This window comes from Lycorma delicatula, chromosome 1 (genome assembly GCF_047948215.1).
Source record: "Lycorma delicatula isolate Av1 chromosome 1, ASM4794821v1, whole genome shotgun sequence".
Lineage (NCBI taxonomy): Eukaryota > Metazoa > Arthropoda > Insecta > Hemiptera > Fulgoridae > Lycorma > Lycorma delicatula.
Genome location: NC_134455.1, coordinates 342,628,801 through 342,651,398, shown reverse-complemented (window position 1 = coordinate 342,651,398; position 22,598 = coordinate 342,628,801). Strand labels below are relative to the sequence as shown.

At 31.9% G+C, this 22,598-nt stretch overlaps 1 protein-coding gene across 1 annotated transcript in view; it reads right to left on the bottom strand.

The window, feature by feature from the left end:
* Positions 1–22,598, bottom strand: part of LOC142334342 (E3 ubiquitin-protein ligase ariadne-1-like) — a 74,487-nt gene that overhangs the window by 17,138 nt on the left and 34,751 nt on the right. The window contains exons 7-8 of the mRNA XM_075382312.1: positions 22,259–22,389; positions 3,319–3,523 (exon numbers count right to left, since the gene is read on the bottom strand). Of these exons, the coding sequence (XP_075238427.1) occupies positions 3,319–3,523; positions 22,259–22,389 (336 nt within the window). The remainder of the gene's footprint in view (positions 1–3,318; positions 3,524–22,258; positions 22,390–22,598) is intronic.

Below are 22,598 nucleotides of genomic sequence, written 5' to 3'. Positions count from 1 at the left end.
ATCTAGCATTAGAGGTTAATTTCTATCCATTCTGAATGTAAATAAAAAACCTTTCACTACCAGTTTTCTTATTTCAGTTTTTGCTTTACAATAAAGTTTCAACACAACCAACGTTTTTTTAAATAATTTTAGACAACAGTTTTTTCCAATATGCATTTAGTCTTTTGGACTGCAATTCATCTAGCAATAGTCTTGCCTAACATTATGACAATGTAAGCAATTTAAAACTTCTTCCAATTCTCATTAATATTCATTTTTTATCATTAAATATACAGCACAAAAATTTTTCTCTGCATTATTAAAAACACATTTTTATATATATATATATATATATATATATATATATATATTCTTCTCTGCATGTTTAAGCTAAATTTTTTTCATGTACATTGAATATATACATGCTCTAATTATATAACACAGTGTTTCTCAACCACTGTGTGCGCCTTGGGGCGCACCACCCTAGGAAGGCGTGATAATACTAAATGGGGAGAGTGAGCTTATCGAAAAGAAAATATTATTAAAATAATTTATTATTTACTGAAAGGAAAGCAAAACAAAATACATTCTGACATAATAAATAATAAAATACACATTTACAATGATATAATACACTTATAAATACAATTGTAACAATACTACACAATGTATTAATAATTATTAGCAATTCCCTTAAGCCTGCCTAGAAATAGACACTTTATTTTTTTTATTTAGCTGAGATTTATATTTTGTCTTCAAAGCAGCCACTGCAGAAAATCCTACTTCCCAGAGGTAGGATGTTGAAAATGGGAGCAGTAAACAAAAACCTCAGAAAACTCATCATCTATCCCTGCCCAAAATTCGAAGAGTGATTTATTACTAAACTGTCTTTTGATTTTGCCACTAGCCATGAAAGTCTATGAAGATTTCTTCTTCTGCAGTTGACAGCCCTTCAGAAGAGTATTTTAAAATGGATCCCCAACCCACTTGTAACTTTCTACAAAGTTGTCGTCAGCAAGAAAATACTTTTTTAAATTCTTTGCCTGGATGGCTATATGATTTTCAACGGTTACAAAAACAACTTTCACATATTGTTCTTCAGCCTTCTAAGTTTTAAACACATTTCTAGGTTTTTTGCTTTAAATTTCTGCTTCACAATTCCAATTTTCTACATTAACTTTAACTTGTAAGTATTAACTTTATCACTTGTATCCAACATATGTGTATTTGCTCCTCAGAGTTGAAGATTCAATGTATTTAATGTCTTGAAAATGTCAACCAAATAGCTCAATTTCATTAAAAATAAAACATTTTGAAACTTCTCAATTTCCGATCGGTTTTCCTCTTCTAGAAAAATGGTAATTTTATCTCTTTTAATTCATAAACAGATTGCAAAAATTTTCCACATGATAACCATCTTGCCTTGCAATAAAACAGCAAAGTGCAGAAATAATTCTTGATTGTAGGGGTCTCATTTTTATATAATTTACTGTGGTTACAACTGTCATTAGCACAATATTCAGACCAAGATTCAATTCTTTGGAAGCCAGAGCTTCTCTGTGAATCATGCAACATGTTCAGACACATCATGGAGATTTTTGTTTCACAAGTATACTTTGTATCTTTGGAATTTTCCAGACATTGAACGAGCACCATCGGTGCATATTCTGAAACAAATTTTCCATTCTATGTTTGCTTCGTTTATAAAATCATTTAAGATAGCAAATAATGTGAGTGCTGTTACTTTGAGTTTTATTGGTTTGCAGAAAAGCAGTTCTTTTACTGCTGATGTAAACATCTCAAAATCGTACAAGGCAATGAAATGAACATCTTTATTGTTATCTGTTGCCTAATCAAACTGAAGTGAAAATAATTTTGTCACGCAACTTCCCAAAAAGCTGATTCTGTACAACTTCAGCTATACCACGAATTTGATGAGCAACAGTATAATTTGAGAGGTGTGGACTGCAACTGTTTGTCAAAATTACCTCCAACCACAGTTTCTACAATCTCAATTGCAGCTGGCAAAATAAGCTCTTAACCAATTGTGTGAGGCTTTTTACATCTGGCTAATTTATATGAAACTTTGTAAAAGGCAAATAAAGCTTTTTCATTTATAAAGTTTTTATAAAAATTATGTTTGCTTTTCATATGATTTTAATTATAATTTGAAAAATTTTTGGGGTTCGTTAACATACTATGAAAAATGTCCAAATGTCGTTTAAGTTTATTTAGTTACATGCTGTCTGCTGCCAAAATTTTTGAGCAAATGACAGACAGGAGTCTTTTCTTTTTCATTTACTATTAAATATTGGTAAAACCAAAATTTAAGTATTCTTAAGAATATTTTCATCATTTCATTTTTGGAACCACACAATCTGTGTGTTTTTTGATGCTTCACTATTGTCTAATGCTCACCTACTCCCAATTAAAAATCTATCCATGATTTTGTATAAATCTACTGTTGTGAATATTTAATACTGTGAATTACAATTAACATGCAAATTAAAACATACATATTCACAGTAGATTTGATAGCGATAGAAGGATCGACACAACAGATTGGCTGGACAGGGGGACATGATGAAAATTATGATTGAAAATTGGGTTGGAAATACTGAAAAGTTGAGAAATGCTGACTCAACATATAAATGCATGAATGACTGCATAACAAACTTTAATTTAAAGATTGGTTAAAAACTGTAAAACAAAGGATGTTCTGAAGTACCGTAAAAAATTCAAAATTACAAACAAGTTAAGTTAAAAAAAAAAGTAATACACTTGCTAAACTGGTCATAACAATCCAGATAAATGGGAATTTAAACTGTAATTAAAATAAATCTATCCATTACTCATTCTGTTGGTCAGAGAATGAACTACACATCAATTATTCATTTATCGACTGTCCCAAGAAGCACTTCTCTACTAAAACTGCTTTTAAATGAACAAATCTGATTTTTTATTTAAAAGCATTTAATATATAAAAATTATAAAATATAATTTCAAAATTGTAATTAAATACTTCTTTAACAGATTTGCCTCTATTAACAGAAAAGGATGTATATAATAAACTGACCTCATCCCACAGCTATGTTTAATGTTCACTCAATTACTTAACATGCGTTTGGTTTTTTATATTCAAAAACTTACAGCATCTTTATGAAGATCTGATTTGTTTTTACCCAAACCACTTCAAAAAATGAAAATGTTACTTGTCTAACTATATGGAATCATACCAGTGAATAAACTGGTGACTTGCAAAGAAGCTGTCATAACATGTGCAATCTACCCATACTTCCATTAACAACAAAGGAAATGAAATTTTTTAACTGAACTGACCTCAATCCATGACATATTATGTTGTTGCATTTCTTCCATTTTTGCTTTAACCGAGGCATATAATTTATTTTCAAATTTTAATGACTGCATATGGTTCATATAGCGATTACAATAAAATAAATAGCGTTGTAATGCAGCTCTAGATCGTTCTTGTGCATCTCTAGCTGCTTTTGCTTCTTCTTCATCATATCTGTTACAGTTGTACCTAGATCAACAGGATTAACAGTTAATTGCAAATTTGTATAAAGCTATATTAATTCACTGACAATTATTCTACTCATAATATTTAACTGTTAAAAAATTCTTGATATTAGGTTTTGGAATGGATATAACCAATCATATTCTTTATCAAATTTAATATTTTATGATACTGATCAAACTTGTTTGTTTAAAGTTTTCATATTTCACTGGTTTTCTACTTTAAAGAAATCATGACTTACAAAAATGCAAAGCCCTGTTATTTTTATTGTTATTAACTTTTAAACAGTGAACCTTCTTCCAAATAGTAATCATATAAAGAGATTGTTATATACGGTGTTGTGCAGTTTTCTCCTGAAATTGTAATCTTTCTTTATAGTATTAGGAGTTAACTATACAATACTTATCATCATAGTTTATGATTGCTCCAACCAAGCAAGTGCTCACCTAATAGATAAATTGAAAGTATAGTAATCCAATGTTACTGTAAAATATGAATACAACTTAATTGGTTAATTACTTTCACACAAAAATTTATTTTTAACACTCCCTTTATAAAGCATACAAACTTGACAATCTATAATTCTTTTAAGACCTGACTGTAGAAAACAACACATCCACATTTTTATTGCTTCACAAGTTATGCGATGAATAAAATAAATACTGTGCCTGTTATGCTGTAAGTGAGTAGTAAGTAGTTTCACCCATTTTTTAATTATAATTTATAAAACCTATTACGTTATCACTATTATAGTAATAAGATAGTGATGGTGGTGGTGATGAAGATACGAGGTGTGGCTATTAAATAACGAGTATTACTGCTACAGAAGAACTGCACATGTGCCAAATTTGTATGACTGTCAGCTTTGTAGCATGAAGCCTTCTCTTCCGATTGTTGTCACTTCAGTTTCTGTAGACATATTAGTCTGGTCATGGCCTTCATTTGGATAACATCTGTGTTTTCGTTTTGCCGAAAAAATGTTATTAGAGTAAAGAATTGTGAAATTTCATATGAAATTTGGAAGAACCACCACTGAAACTTATCTTTTATTAAAAAAAAGTATATGGGAATGAATATCACATGTGTGGGTTTTTGAGTGGTTTAAGTGTTTCCAAGATTGCCAAGAAAACATTGAAAATGATGTTCACCCGGGTCGCCCTTCCATATCAAAAATAGATAAAAATATTGAAAAAATTGGTAATCTGATCTGACCGTCGTTAAATATTGTTGTTTTTATTTAAGGTCCTTGCTCAACTTTGTGAAAAAATAAGAAAAAACCAACCCGAATTGTGGAAGAACAAGTCATGGGGTTCTTCATCAAGATAACGCACTGGCTCACACTGCATTGTCTGTTAAGACGTTTCCAGCCAAGTATAACATCCCAGTGTTAGACCATCCACTTTATTTGCCTGACCTGGCACCATGTAACTTTTTATCTGTTCCCCGAGGTCAAATCTTCATTAAAAGGAACAAGATTTCAGAACGTTGAAGCTGTGAAAGGAAAAGCGGCACGCATCATGAAAGAGCTCACAGAAGAAGACTTCCAGCACTTAGAACAATGGAAAATCCACATGGAGCATTGTAGGGATATAGGAGGAATGCATATTGAAGGAGACAATAACTAAATATGTATAAATTTAAAATAAAATATTTTACAGCATTAGTCTCGTTATTTAATAGCCACAACTCGTAATAATTATTTTTCATTTTTTTTTTTTTAGCAGGGTTCCCACACACCCTTTACACCCTGCTGTCTCCTTCCACAGCATAAACCAAGAGCAAAGTGAAGAAGATACTGTTGTTGAAGAAAGACCCAATCTGTTACTGAGAAGCTCTTAAGGCGATAAGAGACTGTGCAACCAAGAATGAGACAAGCACAATAGAACAGCTTGAAGCCTTAGTATGAAGTGCTTATTTAAAAATAATTGTTAACATTTATATATAAACCAGTCATTTTTACATCTAATCCAGATATCATAGTCTTCACAATTAAAATAAATATCAAAGGTAGAACAATTATACAGAGTAACTTCGAACAATGAATGTAAATTACTACAGAAATTATATATATATTTTTACACATAGAGTAGACTCGCAATATCTGGCCTTAATAGGGCAACCAGCCAGGCCAGACAGCAACAATGCCAGATATGACAAGAGTTCAAAGTTTAATCATTTATTATGAGTTTGACGACCTTTATATATACTGTACTACAAAATATAGCCTTGTTTCACATACAGTATCTTTTTTAAAACTAATTACTATGGTGCAGTGCATTTTTTAAATTCTTAGTGTTGTGAAGCAAAGAAAAAAACAAATGTTTTCTAAATTTAATTTATGTTAATGGACAACGTATGCCTACAATCTGAATTTTTTATGTACTGCATTAATATTAATAAAACTGAACACTGAATATTAACTTACTTGGTTTAACTCTTAAAAAATTGAAGTTTGTATCTTTTGCTGCATTCTCTTCCTCGCTAAGTCCCACCATTTATGTAAGCACATGATATCTACTAGTGTCGCTTCTTCCTGTTGATGTATGTATTTGACCGCAGTCTAGATCGCTTTATGAGCTTCCCAATATGGTAACAGATTGGGTCTTTCTTTAACTGTATCTTCTTCACTTTGGTCTCCATTTAATACCATCGCTACTATATCATCAACAGTTATTTCTTCAATTTCATCCTGCTCCATCCATTCCATAACATCCTTCAAATCAGCTGCCTCATAGCCAGGTATTTTTTCCACCAATGAAACAAGTTTTTTTTTTATAATTTCTTTGTCACACTAGTTTTTTATACCTTCTCACTCGTCACTGGCCTTATGATATAGTAATATTTTCGAAGACCTCACAAGCGATATGGCTGATATCTCTTCCCATCCCTTAAGACACCCATCATATAATGTCTAACATATTCCTTCAACACAGTTTATAATGTCTGAAATACCTTCAATACAGTCTGAATATCTCGATTATCTTCAATTGCCGTATGAGTCTTGTGATTAGCTGGTGTCGAAACCTTTTCTTTAATGATTTAAATAGACAGATGTAACATTTGCAGGCAGAAAAAAGCTTTTATACTGCCACTTACTAATTCATTGGTGGCCGGATGGGATGGTGCATTGTCTATGATAGGGACTGCTCTCCTCTGAAAATTATTATCAGCCAAATGCTTTTCAATAGTGGTACCAATTTCTAAAATTTCTTCATTCATCCACACCTTTTTCTGTGTAGTATAATACAATGGGAATGATTCTACATTTTTTAGATTTTCCAATTAATGTTACCCTCAACTTGTAATTTACAGTAGTGTTACTGCACGCTAAAACTGTTACAAATTCTTTGCTTTTTTTGTATCCAGTTGAACTTTTTCCTGTATGGATGCTAGGGTCTTTAATAGTAATAACTTGTAATTAAGCCCTATTTCGTCACAGTTGTATATCTGCTTCTCCAGAAATTCCTAACCTATCCAGCAGGATGATAAGATGAACTTTGCATTTGGGAATAGCATTCTTATCTGTAGACAACGCTTCACCACTTATCTATCTTATAACATAACAAAGACTTACTCATAATCTATCTAATACCAAAACGTTTCTTCCAGCAATCCAACCAACCGTCACTGGCTGTAAATTCGCCGTCATCTCCTTTGATTTGCTTTTTAAACTCAACCGCCTTTTCTTGATTGATAAGAAACAGGCAAACCTTTACCCCTCAAAAACTCAAGCCACAAATTAAAAGCCCCCCCTCAACCTGAGAATGCTTGCCTTATGCATTGTTTTTCTAACTTTGATTCTACTTCCAGTGGCTTGGTTAGTGGACCATTTCTCTATTTCCCTATAGTTTTTTTTTTCAGTTGCCAACAGTGCTTTTTCCTATGCCTGACTCAAAAGCAATCTTTTTTGCAAATTCACTAGCATTCATCCTACTTATAGCATTATACTTATACATTAAGCTTTTCTTCTAATGTCACAACTTTCTTTCGTTTATCTCCCATTTTAAATTACACATGCACACAAACTCACACGGATTAATAAAACTTTTTAAAAGATTAACGGAGCACAAACTTAATTCGATTATATTAGTTTTTGAACTGATCAGGACAAGAAAAATGAGGTACATACTGTACTGTACTTTTGGTATGGCTAGGCAACTAGAACTGCAGATGAAATATTCTATTTTTAATGAATGGATGGTGTCATGTGTTTTGACTGTCGTTACAATACAGTATTTGGCCTAACGTCTTCGCAAAATAATTAAAGCTAATGAACACAACATTATTGAGCAAGAGTGCTTGATAAGGAATGAATCATAATTTCAGGGAAATGTACGGAGACTTATACTACTATACTGTAATTAAGTCATTCGTATTATCACCCATTAATGTACACTCGCTTAGGAAATGTAGTCGAAAAATAATGTAACAAAAAACATTCATCAACACAAAAACAAGCATAGAAAAATAATTTGTATATATGGTAAAGTACAAAGAAAATATTAAGAGAAATCATATTTCTTTTTTTTTTTCTATTATGCTCATTCACTTTCTATCATTGCAAAAAGTTGTTTTCATAAAAACTATGTGATTTTATTTTTTTATTCATTTATTTATTTATGTACAGTACGTAATTATGTTGGGCTGGATTAGACAGAGGTCGGATAGTCAGAAGTCTATTGTGTGTGTGTATGTGTGTATGTATGTGTATATATATATATATATATATATATATATATATAAATAACGATAGGTTCATCACATTATAATTTAAGCAGCTGATTTACATTTTGGCATTCTCCCATCAAAAAGTCAGTTTTTCAACAAATATCTCAAGCCATCTCAACAAATCTATATAATGGTGATGAGTTCATTCCCTAAACAGTGGTAAACATATTTACAGATAGGCTCATAAGATATTCTCAGTCCCAAGTCAAAATATTACAATCAACAAAATTATGCAATAATTAAAATATATACACTGCATTAATATTTATAAGCCTAACATGAAGCAGTGTTATTTCATGATACAGCAATGTTTTATCATAATTCTCATCTGATGGAAAACCTCTACCAGTTAAAAACTGCCGAAACCTCTTTTGAACTCCCTCAGTTTATGCAGAAGTATACTGCTGATCGCTATTCCACATAATTGAACAGTATTTCAGCACCAATAACATTTAGTTTGCAACAGCCGAATAATTGACTCTGCAGATTAATCTTAGATTAATCTAGTGTGTTAGTAGAAATTTACAAAGATTTCTTTTGGCTCTGGAAACTTCACTGCTGAAATATTTAGTAAGTAGAAGCCATTTGTCAATATGAACACCCCAGTCCAATACAGAATTACACGTTTAATTTTTTAATTTCCAATCAGGTAAGAAAATTTATAATTATTATTATATTATTCTATCAGAAGATGGTTGTGCGCAGAAGAGATTGAATGATAATGATAAATCTTGGGATCATCTGTGTAAATTTCCAAGTCAACAGAGATAACCACAGACACGTCAATCATAAATAATAAATAATATAAGTAAGTAAATAAGCTGTGGACCCAAACTGGAGCCCTGAGGAACTTTAGAGGAAGCAACAAACTCACAAGAAAATGTCACACCACCATAGCAAATAGAAAATCTCCTTCCTCAAATGTTATGAGGCAATCCAAAAAATTAGATGTTTACTTAAACCATAATGTTTATAGTAAAGCATATAGTGGAGCAACTTGTCAACCCTTTTTGGAAATCAAAGTAGATAGCATCTACCTAACTTGCCCCTCTACAAATGGAGCAGTGATGTCAAGAAAGGAGTTGAGGTTAGACGTACTCTAGCAATCCTGCATAAATTCACAGAAAGAGCTTAAAATGGAGATAGGACAAAAATAATATTTTGTAGGAGGGCCAAATTTAGGAACAAGTGTTCTAAGACACTTGACTGTCTAATGCAACTCTCCAGAGACAGTTGCCTTTTTCCAAAGGGAAGAAAAGTGCTGGACTACTAACTCCAATAGCAAATAGAGCTGAAGACAGAAGCAATCAACAGACTAACTCCCGTTATAATGTATGGTGGAATATTATTAGGATCAGTGGCAGATTTAGAATTTATTTATCTGATCACAAGCAGAACATCTTTCATGTGGACCAGTGGAATATTAAGTTCAGTACTCCTCATGCAAAGGAATAGTTTGACGATACTTCATAAATGACTGGTATATGGACTGGGAATTGTTCACCAAAACGTAAACATAATTCATACAGGTAGTAATTAGATGATCCAACTCAAGGGGATTAACAATTCAGTTTTTGTGTATTCTATACTTGGAAATGTAGCTCCAGAATGTAGAAGGAGATCACTCTCAGAAGAACGAGTCTGATTTAGTCAGAGGATGATTTTTACCATCCTATGAAGTTCATAAAAAGCATAGTAATCAGACAGAGCTTTTCCCTTTTCTTATTAATCGGTGAGGTTAACTGAGCAGAAAACTAAGAAGGAAATCTGGAGGAATGATTGTGAAAAAGGGGGACATTCCATCCATAGCATCCAAAATGATTTGTTGAAGTGTATTGAAGTTTCATCAAGAGAACGTCTCAGGAGAACACCTGACCAATAAATCTCTGCCACAGCAGAATATAGCCCCAGACTTCCTAATAAAAGCAGCAAGTATTGGATGAAACTTATCAAGGTGAACTACACCTTCAGATGGAGCCATTGCAACAAAACAGTAGGTAAAAATGAGATCCAATTGTCAGCCACTATGTCAAACCACCCAGAATCAAGATCTACAAAAGAGGATTAAGGAAATCAACAAAGTAATAATTCAGTTAATGTTACAACTAAAACTATGGGAACTCAACAAAACCCTCAAAAGCAATGAAGTCACCCAAAAACAATGATACCATGACAGCGTGTCAAGCCATTGCAAGATCGAATCAAAATACAGTTGTATCTCAGCAGGATGAACACCTGGAGAGAAATAACGGACTTTGGAAACTCAATCCAAACGCAATCTCTGGCACTGTTTGTTCTAGATCAGTCCATTCAACACATACCATTCCTAACGGCTACAACAAGGGCTCGATCCACCATTCCATTCACAATCCAAAACAGCATAATTCTATCTGACTGGTAAACCGAATAGAAATCTGTATCACAATGAATATCAGAAAGCCATGTGTCTCAGTAAGAGCAACACTGAAGTCAAAACTTGCTAGAAATGCAAAAAGCCCTGAACATTTTGATATAACAGCTGTTTACGCCAAAGCGTAAAGTTGTTTTATTCCAATGAATTCAAGGTTATGGTCGAGTCTTGTAGTTTACAGGCTTGGTAATTTATTTCGCATTTTTTATAAGGCTTATCATACGTGTTTTTTTAAAATAGGTTGTTTGGGTTTGTTTTCGATATCAATTTCTCTCAGTCTCCAGTTTGACTTGCTGATTGCATCATCATATTGGTGTCAACGTATTTCATATCTCGCATTATTTACTGCTGTTTGGTCTTAATGTATATATTAGTCTTAAGTGTGTTTTATTCTCAACCATTTTATTTCAATATTGTCATAGTTCCTAGAAGTCTATTTCTCTTTGTCTGCCCTGATGTCATTTCTTCAACTTGCGTATTCAGAATTTATTTTATCAGCCTTACATAATTCTTTAGTGGTCTGCTTGCTTGTAAATTACTTTTGTTATGTCTTCGTTCTCGAATTCCACACGTTTTCTCTAATCGTTCCCATACTAACACTAAGACACTACTCTTGTTACCAACACACACTCTCTTAGGTCTGCCTAGGTGCGGTTTCCCCCTCCTTTCACTCACGCCATTTTTTTGGCTGAGTAGATCCAACATTCATCCTGTACAGTCGCCTATGGCCATTCTCTCTCAAACTTTGTGATAATATTTTCATCGCATTCATACCCGTATAAACGTTGCGGTATTTCTCTGTCTAAATATTCTCTAGCTCTACTCGGCAGTGTCTCGTAATTTCACCGATCTCCATGTTTTGTTTTGCCTCGTTTCTTCATTAAGTTATCCTTCAAATTCTACATTATGTCTCTGTGGAAAGTGTTTCAATCACTACAAGCTGCCAATTCTATCGACGCTGAATCTTCTCGAGCTGCTGATTACAATTTCATCGATGCAGAATTTCTCCAAACTCGTTGCTACATATTTGAGACGCCACATCCTGCTCAACCTCTAAACCACGTCTCACCCCTGCATTCCTGGTACACCACTGCAGGCTACGCCCAGGATTACTGTATTTATTCATTTACCTTCATTCATGAGTTCGTCTCTTGCTATTATTTTTGTGCTACAGGCAAGTTCAATTTTCATTATTTATTAAGTTAAACAGTTATTTTATCATTAAAATTTGTGGAACATTCAGTTCATCATACCCTATGCGTTACAGGTTTCAATTTCAAGTTTAGTTTAAAAAACCATTTACTCACTTAAGTACAGTCATGGCAGGTGACTTATATAAGGTTGTGTCATTGTTCAGCTGCAACCTATTTTACGTGATTTATTATTGCAATTTGTTGTCATGATAATTAACTCTATAATTTAATCTTGTAACTTGTTAATCGCCGAGATTAATCCTTTTCTATTCATGAACTGTATTCATAATACTTCTCGTAAATTAAGCTAAAGCAAGTTACTCCTGATGTGCAGTTATATTTTAGGACTTTGTAATTTTATATTTTCAAGAATGCTTATTTACCAAAATGAACTCTCTTTACATTATTACTTACTTTAATGTGATTATGTTGTAATTAACTCTTTTTTATACTGAAATTATTGTAATTTATTTTTCTAAGAATGACATCTGTTCATTGCTAATTTTTCAAAATTACAGCATATGTCAGTAATGTAATAGTTTTCCAGTCAAACTTTGTTTATTGATGTTTTGTTTTTCTAAGTATATAGTTGAAAATAAGGTGTTTTATGTTCTCTTGTTTTCAGGCTTTGTTACATTGTGTATTTAAAAAATGTATATTCATGTATTTTTTCATTTAACATCATTGTTCATATGTTGATTCAGCTGATATTTTAAGTATCATTAAGTCATGTTAATTTCATAATTTCTTTTTATGTTTTAAGGTTATGATTTTAACATAAGTTCATTTCTTTTATTTCCAATTAAAGTCCAATTTCTTTTGGCAAATAAGAGCTGTGTGTTTTTTGTTAACTTTGCCCAACAACAGCATTAACTTAGTCATTATGATTTGATAAGAGCCATCCCTTCTGGAAAATTGTCATTTAAATTATCATTTACTGAACAAAAGAATGGGACAATAAGAATACCCTCAAGCCATAGATCCAGGTTATTTATCTTCATAGATTCTGGAATCACTTGATAATGTAAGTAAGAATTGGAAGTTAAAAATTCATTAAACTTCATCTGCAAACCATGCACATTCAAACACGAGATTTTTAATTCATCCTCGTAGAAGACTATTTTGGTTGCAGTAATAACATCATGCTACTAATAGTATACGTAAAGAATTCCTCTACCTTTGTCCTTAGGCCCCTAACATTCTGATACATTATGCCAATATTTGTACTATCAACTGTCATGAATACACCATCCTTCTCATCATTTTTAGATATCTCAGGATTAATCATCAAGTCGACCGCAGCACCCTTATTTTTGAAAATCTGTTCTGATCTTATTCTCCCATAAAATGGATGTACCAAAATATCTTTCAGCCATACTTTAGGATTAGTAACATTTGTACTTAACATGTGGTACCTCAAGATGAAATGAACATCCCTGATGTTTAGTAGCAAGTTTAGTGTTGGTAATTTGAGTTGCATCATTCACCAATCTCTCAACTTCTGCATCTCTGACAGCAGAGCTAAATCTTGTTAAAAATAACTCTCCTTCTGGGTTTGATAGCCAAATGCGAGATGCTCCCTTTGCTTCCTATAATTTCTTTTCTGTTCCTAGAGATTGCCTGGGAAGTTGAGGAATTGTTTCTATCTGATGAAGTCCCGCTGAAAACAGACCAACCTTCAATTGCTCATATAATCATCTTTATGCAGATCTGGTTGATCACTGTCATTGTATATAATCCCAGCATTAGTATGATTGGCATCACTCAAAAAACTACCAGGAGTTGCATAATCATCAGTGTGAAGTCTAATTACAGTCTTTTAGATTCATTTTTATCCCTTTTATTATGCTTATTTCTATTAATCCCTGCAGGTTTAAACATAGATATATACAAAAATCACTGCAAGAGGCAGTCTTGTTTTGAGGCAAAGACCTACGCAGATAATCACATTTGAGATTCAAGTTTTCTACAAACGTCATAATTATCCTAGTGTAGCTGGTCAATTTTAGAAGTGGAGCGCAATGCCATCTGCAAGATTATCAATCTTCTGCTCTAACCTCTCATGAATTCTAGTGAGATGAGGAATTATGTTTTAAAGAGTCTGGATATCCTTTTCATTTCCTTCATCACACAAGGTTAATTTTTTTGTCTCAGCTATTTTACAATGACTAACTGCAGCAATAGACAATGGAGTGCCGATAGATCCAAGTACTTCCAAGCCATATAAAGGTTGGTGCTCATACCATTAAAAAAAAGAAAAAAGAAAAAAAGCCACTTTGAAGACACAGGAATGGTGAAAAATACATTTACATGGTCCAGCACAAGGTAATCTCTTCTGCTGTCCATGAAAATTTTTGTTGCATGTAAAATTTGCGGCAGGCATTCTAACAAGGGGAAAAAACACTTAAAAGGCTCTCTTGAAGTCACTATGACAATATAATTAGTTGCTGTGCCAAAGAATAGAATGTTGTATTAAAACAAAAATCACAAGGGAAAGTAAGCAAGTGCAATGAAATTGGCCAAATCACATCATATGATTAAATGGAAAATGAAAGGTGTTATAGTGACATGTCAAAAACATCAGTTTTTCATTCTCCACAGCTAAAACCACCAGCGTTTACTTCTGTTGAAAAAGAAAGCAGCATTTGGACCAACTCCTGACTTTAGATGGCACTTGCCTACAGTATAAGTACTGTTAAATTTCTCAGTCTAATTTTTGATAGACACTTAATAAGGAGCTCACATATAGATTATCTAACTTCTAGGTGCCAACTGGCACTGAATGTTATTAGGTGTATCTCATTTATAAATCGGGAAGCTGAGAGGTCCTGCTACATTTCCATACAGTGATAGTACAGTCCCAGATAGACAATGGATGGGTAATAAACTCACAAACCAGGATAGAATACATAAAGAAGTTAGACCCTGGAAGTTACAAGCCCTTTCACAAGCCTGTATAATGAAACAGACATACCATTAGAGATCTAATGGAACAATATGTTACTAAAATACACTATGAAAATTTTATCTCTTTTGGATCACTTGAAATATACATCTGTGATAGGGCCAAAACTGAAAAAGTTTTACAATTGATGCAATACACACAGTCATCCAGCCAACATCTATTGAACTGACTTAACACTACAATATTGGAATGCCGAAAGTGTTCTGCACAAACACCATGAAACCCCCCTCTTCTTGGATGAAGAGTCTTCATTATCATCAAAATATCACAAATGGCAAACAAGAAAACCTGCCCCAACAGAATTGAGAGTTCTGTTCAGATCAGTTCTTGAGGAGTATGTGTCTGATTACACGATTATTTACACTGACGTGTTGAAGACAAAAAGAGGAGTTGGGTGCACCATTACCCCATTATTTAATGGGATTCCCTATACTTGGAAACCTCTAAGGGAAGTACGAATATACAATGCTGAAATGTGTGCTGTGTTGAAAGCATTGTACTACTGAAAACTTCGGCATTGAAAGATTCATTATCTGTAGAGATTCATTGAGCTTATTATCCACCTTAGACGACAAATATGGATAGATCAATTACTTCAAACTATTCTTAATTTGTGTCAAACTAAGATTGAAGCTTATTGCTCATTTTCATCTGGAGCTCTGGCCATGTAGGTGTTCCAGGCAATGATGAAACAGGTGCTGTTGCTAAGACTGCAGCAAACAACTTGCTGGTCGAGGAGGTTGCTATAAGGCCAAAAGATGCAATGAATGCAACTGCAACCACCATTATCTCTGTGTGGCAGATGACTTGGGCTAACATATAATCAAATCTATACGTGATCATGCATGGTGTAGACATAAGGCCTATTCCTGGAGAGTGCAGTCAACAAGTTTGCATCACCAGGCTAAGAACTGGGCATACGAGGCAACTTCATCCTACAGTCTCCAGCGACACAGCAACAGCCTATCTGCTCTTGTGGGAACCCAATTACAGTGAAACACTTCACTGAAGATTGCATTCTATATACTGATCTCAATTCCAGATATGGGCTGAAAGGCAACATCAGGGAAGACCTTGCGAACTATCAAGTATCAGCTTCAAGCTGTGAAGCTTTTTTAGTAGTATACAAAAAACTGTTGTTGGAACAATGACTCTATGACTCAATGAAATAAACAGGCTATTGGTCTCAAATGACAAGACTTTGAATATAGAAAAAATAAAAGTAAATAAATAATGAAAACATGTTCATCAGGTAGAGAGCATTACATCTAAGGCAGATCTGTTAATCAAATTTTTGCTGCTATACATGACACAATTAATTCATTTACATTATCCTATTAACATTCTCTTAATTTTCCTATTTCAGAATCGTTCAACCCATAGCAATCACATACACTGTTTTATGACAACTGAAAAGACTTCAATCTACAACATACTGTTCAGTAAGTACAAAAAACAAATGCAAGCGACTATATATCCTACTCCCTTTTCTATTACAGGCAACAATTAAAATTATCCTGAACTGGACTAATAATATTCCATAAAGGCAGACTTCATAGATACATGAGTAACTTATGGAGGTTTAAAGAGTGTTCAATTTTTTCTTTTTATACAAACATAAAAGTAAATTATTTTTCCTTGGATTGACCTAATTTGTTTGAATACAGCAGCATAACATAAGAAAAGGTATTACAAAAAAAGATCAATTAGATTGGTAGTCAGTTAAGAGGCATGATATCAATACACAGGGAACATCAAAATGTATTCTTTTCTTGTTGTTTTTCAAATTAATTTGCAATAGTGATAGCGAATTGATATAGATCTGATAACACTGCGTAAAAATCAGGCACTGAATTTTTTGGCTAACACAAGTATTTCAAAGTTTTAGTTCAGTTTTTTTATTATGTATTTGATATATATTTCTATGCATTTTATAACTTTTCTTTTATTGAATATTTGGAAAATTTTTTGATAAAATTGTAAAAAGACAATTTAATTTTTGTAAATTTATTGACACAATTCAAATAAAATAATGATAATGTTACATTAATTATATACTACCAAATTAATTATAACTGAAGAAAGGCTTGGTTGAAATTTTTTTTCATTACATTGAAGAGATGGCACGCAAGCACAGTAGTAGTGGGTTGTACTGTAGTAGAAATATTATTTTTACAAGAAAAAAGTGAAAAATTCATCAATATGTGTTTGATTTAAGCAAGCACGTTTGGAATTTCATATATAAGAAAAGCTATAAAGAATTTTAAATGGGAATATTTCTTTTGATTTTTGGTTTTATCAAAAATACTCTGCTGGCATGTTTTAATCTAAAATAGCAGCCAACTTCATTTTTAAAAAAATTTAAATTCCTAATTTTTGTAACATTTTCTAATATAATTCTACGATGTTTATAAACACAATCATTTAAGATCTACAACTCATCTCCTGTTGCACATAATGACAATACATAACCCTGTACAGTGTGGCACAAGAGGAAATTTTGAAGTAACTCTCAGAAAAGTAAAAAAAATGAATTTACAAGTTTTATTACTGAAAACAAAAAGTAAATTACATGCCATTAAGTATCCCAACACAAAAAATTTCAACCTCTAAAACCAATGTTCATAAGATGAAGGCCATTCGAATGGCATGCAATCCTAAAGGAAGTGAATGCTGAGATTTTAATCTTCAATCTTTTGATCAATTTTAATCTTCAAAATTTGAAAAACTTCCATGGGAATTCATGGTACCATGGAAGTTGATGGTTTCAGTTCCTGTACAACTTGAATTTTTAAGGGTGAAACTTCAAATCACTGTTGAGTATATTTGGTGGACGGTTATTTGGTTTAGGTTCAATGCTGCTGCATGTTTCCTTGCTGATCGTTGTGGGCTCCTTCCAATTGAGGCCCGAACTGCTTCAATGTTTTCTGGGGTTCGTTAACCTCCTGATTGTTTCTTTTTTAGAGCCGAACCAATCTCATTGAAGTACTCAATCCATTTCTTGATTGGAATTCCCATCTAGTACCAGGTAGTTGTTGACAGAAGGATGCCACTTCCACCTTACTATACCAACTCCTCAGGGCTGCCACTACTACTTTCAAAATTTCCAGTTTCCCTGTGCCACATATTTTTTTGAAAAGTGAGACTTGCTTAGATTTTCACTAATGGTTGTGAATTCAATTTTCATAAAGTCTAATAATTGTAATAATTAAATAATCAGTCTATAATAAATTGATTCTTTTTTTATTTATTTTTTTAAAAGTAATATTTATTTTCCTTAAATTGTAATAAAAGATTATTTGCCAATATATATATATATATATATATATATTTTTTTTTTTTTTGTCTTAAGTAATTGTATTTGTTTTTATAAACTGCAGGGAAACATTTATCAGTTTCATTATATGAATAATTTTTTATTTTCATAAATCAAAATAAAAACATAATTAAAGCGTTGTAAAACTATGAAGCTAAAAAAATGCACAGATTTTAAAAGTTAAACAAAATTGTAAAATATTTTGTTCAATTGTAAAAAATAACAAAAGAGTAAAATTATATCACTTTGACTTAAGTTTAACCTATGAAGTACATAATTACAGTAGAAGTGTTGCTCCTGAATAGGTTTTATGTTTCTGAATATGCAAGAACAAAAGTCTTACAAGTATGTAATCTATCTGGAAATGCTAAAAAAATGTTCTGTCTAAAAAAAAATATTTTTATTTAAAGAGAAAGTTGGCTGCTATGTTGAAAAAAAGAGGTGGATATTGCCACAGAGTATTTTTAATAAACTCAAAAAACTGAGGGAATATTATCCCATCTAAAACTCTTTAGTTTTTTTTTTTTTTTGTTTACGAGATCCCAACATTGACATCTTAAAATGAATAACCTGCATGCATGTTTGTATGTATATGTTTCTTTCATGTATGTTTTATATTATACATATATTATGAAACTAAAAATTAAATCCCTACAATGAAAAATAAACATCATAAAACATACAGGAGTTGAAAATGGATACATGCTATTTTAATTATTAGTATTTATAAAGAACTACTATCAAAACACAATAAAAAAATAAAACTACTACCTAACAATCAATATATAATGAGACAAAAAAGTGAAAACATCCACAAATTATTTATACACTAATATAATTAAAAACATTACTAAAACTTTCAATAAAGAAATACTTAAACCAACCTATAAATCTAATAAAATATTTAAAAAAAAAAATTGTAATACGAAATTAAACAATCTGTGTGGAATTTATAAAATTAAATGTAATGACTTGTATGGTATTTATGAAGGAAAAACAAATAATTCTTTAAAACTAGATCTCTTGAACATTATAGAAATTATAAAAATAATAATTACATTTATCTAATACGGCAGATGCATTTAATAAACAGTAAACATTATATTTCTTATATTAAAACAAATTTAGAAATATTAGAAACTAATAAAGATGACAAAAAATTAAATATTGTCACATGTTTGTGACTCGATCAGGTTATTGATGGATTGAAAATTAAGAATATTTATATAATTACAATTTATTGGTTTAAAAACTTAAGTAAAACCAGACAAATCAATAATAATGACAATAGTAATAACAACAGTACGACAATCATAAAAAAGTATAGTAATCACAACCACAACAATAATCAGAGTAATAGTAATAGCAGACAATAAAAAAACAACTCACAATAATATTTAGAATAATGTCAGAAATGGCAACAGTAAACAATAATATTAAATGTCAATAATAATAAACAGAGATTACATACAAACCAGAATTTAAAGTATTTGTCAGGTAGATAAACAGAATGGAAAAGCAGAATTCAGTCCCATTGACAAAAGACATTAGCATGACCGCTAGCTTTAACACTTTTAACCAATAGTTTTGTATTAACAACAATAGATAAAATAAGTATAAAATTCTTTCACTGTAAATACCTTTGCTGTTCACAAATAAAAACTACCTTAACAGTTTATGAATGAAATTAAGTATATTATCTCTTTCACTTAAAGTCTTCCATTAACTAACCGAAACATTTCTTTTTTTTTGTGTACTGGGGATTACTTGTGACGTCACCTTAATTGCATGAGACCTGCACTTGAAACTCGCTCCTTCACTGACCTCCTCGCAGAATACACATCGCATAACTGATTTAATAACTGGTCTTCCCTGGAGTATTTATACTTCTAGGACCTTTAACTGCCGGACCAGACCCAACTTGAAGTGTAAGAATGATCAACCAAGCCTTTCGTTCCCATGCATCCCTAACCTTCGTTCCATGAGAGGAAACTCCTCTCACAGAACGAAAATCTGTTTAGTGTGTCAGTGGGCAATATTACAAAAGACGATTGTTAAATGTACCTGTTACCATTACTAAAAGATTTCTTTGAACCCCTTTCTGGATTCCTCCCATTATTATATTTTCTACTACTTTCTTCTTAATTGGTAGGAATGCATTCAGGTCTGCTATACTGGTCTTATTACAATATATTAGAAAAATATTACACATATATATAAATACAAACAGAATTTCAATTTGATAAACCATCAGACACTCTTTGAGGAAGACATTCTTATAAAAAAAAGCAACCGATAGTAGCACTCTTATAATAAATTAATAAGTAATTTTCATTATAATATGACAGTACTGTAATGAACAATACACATGTGCATGCTTATTTTGTAACAAAGTATTTTGTTAATTTTTTAATATCTTTACTAATGTGCAATTAATAAAATGAATTCAATCAAGACTGAAGATGCGGGATCCCACGAAAGTACCATCATGATAGAATTAAGGTAAGATATGTCTTATCTCAATATTCTGTACTACGTGGCTTTAAAATAAAATATGTATATAATTGCACTTCATCTGAGTAATATACAACTAGATGGGCAAAAAGAAACCAACAGTCTTAAAATATTGCTACATGAAACAAATAAGTTTTATCCGTTTTAATAAATGAAAAATTATTCTACGTGCATCCCAAAAAACAAGTTGCTATAACCATTTTGTGTGAAGTTGTTTTTGCTTTTTTAAGTCTTATCAACAGTCACAAATAAATGTAAAAATTCCTCTGAATTGCACTAAAATGTTTTTTCAGCACTGTTTTTGGTCAGGTGTAAGCTATCATGACACCCATGTAGTGCACAGTTTGTCCATGCCCAAATGTTTCTGCAAAATATTGCACATGCATTCTGCTGACATTCCTACAGACTCTGCTAACTCGGTTCATTGTCATTTGTCAATCCACTAAAATAATTTTAAGCACAATTTCTATCATTTCTGGCCAGTCACTACTGAAGGGCGTCTCCACTGCACGGTTCATCACTAGTGCGTATTCAACCAATTTTAAACTCTGCGACCCATTGTTAACTGTTTTATTTCATGGAGAAGAGTCTCCCCATGTTGTACCAAGCTCTTGTTTAAATTCTTTTGCACTTGAACCTTTCAGAAAAACATATTTAATTACTGGACAAATTTCCAAATTTTTCTATTTTCCAAAAAGTGCCCTTATACACTTTGATGGACTGTAAATACTGTACTAAGTGATGCAGCGACACTCATAGTGAAGTAATGAAGAATAGAATCATGCGATCTTGAGAAATTAAGTGTACTAACACCATCTTTGTGTGAGGCCTGGTACGTTTCACTTTGCCTTCAAAGATTGTAAGTTTGAGACTTAGATGGATCTGACAACACCTTCAAGCCAACTTTTAAACTGCTTCCCATGTCTTTTTGAGCAGTATGGGGTAGGTAGGGGTTAGCATCCAGAAGAATTACGGCTATTGAGAGAGAACCAGGAAGAGAAGTTTCCTCCTTTTTTGTGGGTTTCAATTTATTTTCTAGCATATCATATAATATTACTCACTGTTGACTGTATGTGTTGTTCTTCAAAGAAATAGCAATAAGTTGGGCCTTTGCAGCCCCAAAACACTATTAGTATCATTTTACTGACCATATGTTTTTAAATTTTTTCCTGGCAGGCAATCGCTAATATTTCCACTCCCATACTCTGATGTTTGAATTCCAGTTAAAAATGATAAATCCAAGTTATTATAAAATATAGCTTAACCTTCTATAATAACTTATATGAAAATAAATGAAAACTTATATGAAAATAAATGACTAATAAATGACTTATATGAAAATAAGTGACTAATGCTCATTAGTCACAAGCCAATGAGCATTAGTCACAAAGCCAACGAAAAAACAAGCACAAACGTTTTTTGAAAACCACTTTTTTGGTTACAGAATCCACAAAATATCAAGACTACAGAAGTGTATAGAATGGATTTTTACAAAATCATGGTACTTTCATTTTTTTTATATTTACATATGAGAAAATAAACAGTTAATTATTATTCTAATTCAGAAGTGTCAGAATTAAAAATATGAACTAAATACATAATAAAAAATAATTACCATGATGATCCATGTGGTTCCCAAGGTCCAAGGCAAACCCAACAAAAGTCAGCTTTACAATTTTGATTTTTACATACCATATGATTACACCCACCATCTTTCTCTATTGTTACATTACATTTTGGACATTCCTAAAAGAAAAAAAACAATCATCACCAATAGACATATAGAGCAAATGAAACTACAAGCAGTAAAAAAAAAAAGTTTACAACTAGATCAATCAAAAACCACAGATTAAATCGAAATCATACAAATTCAATAAAATTATACTTCTTGATAAGATCTGTTCTACTTTACTGAGACTCTTAATTAAATACTTTATAAGAATTACACCTGAAAA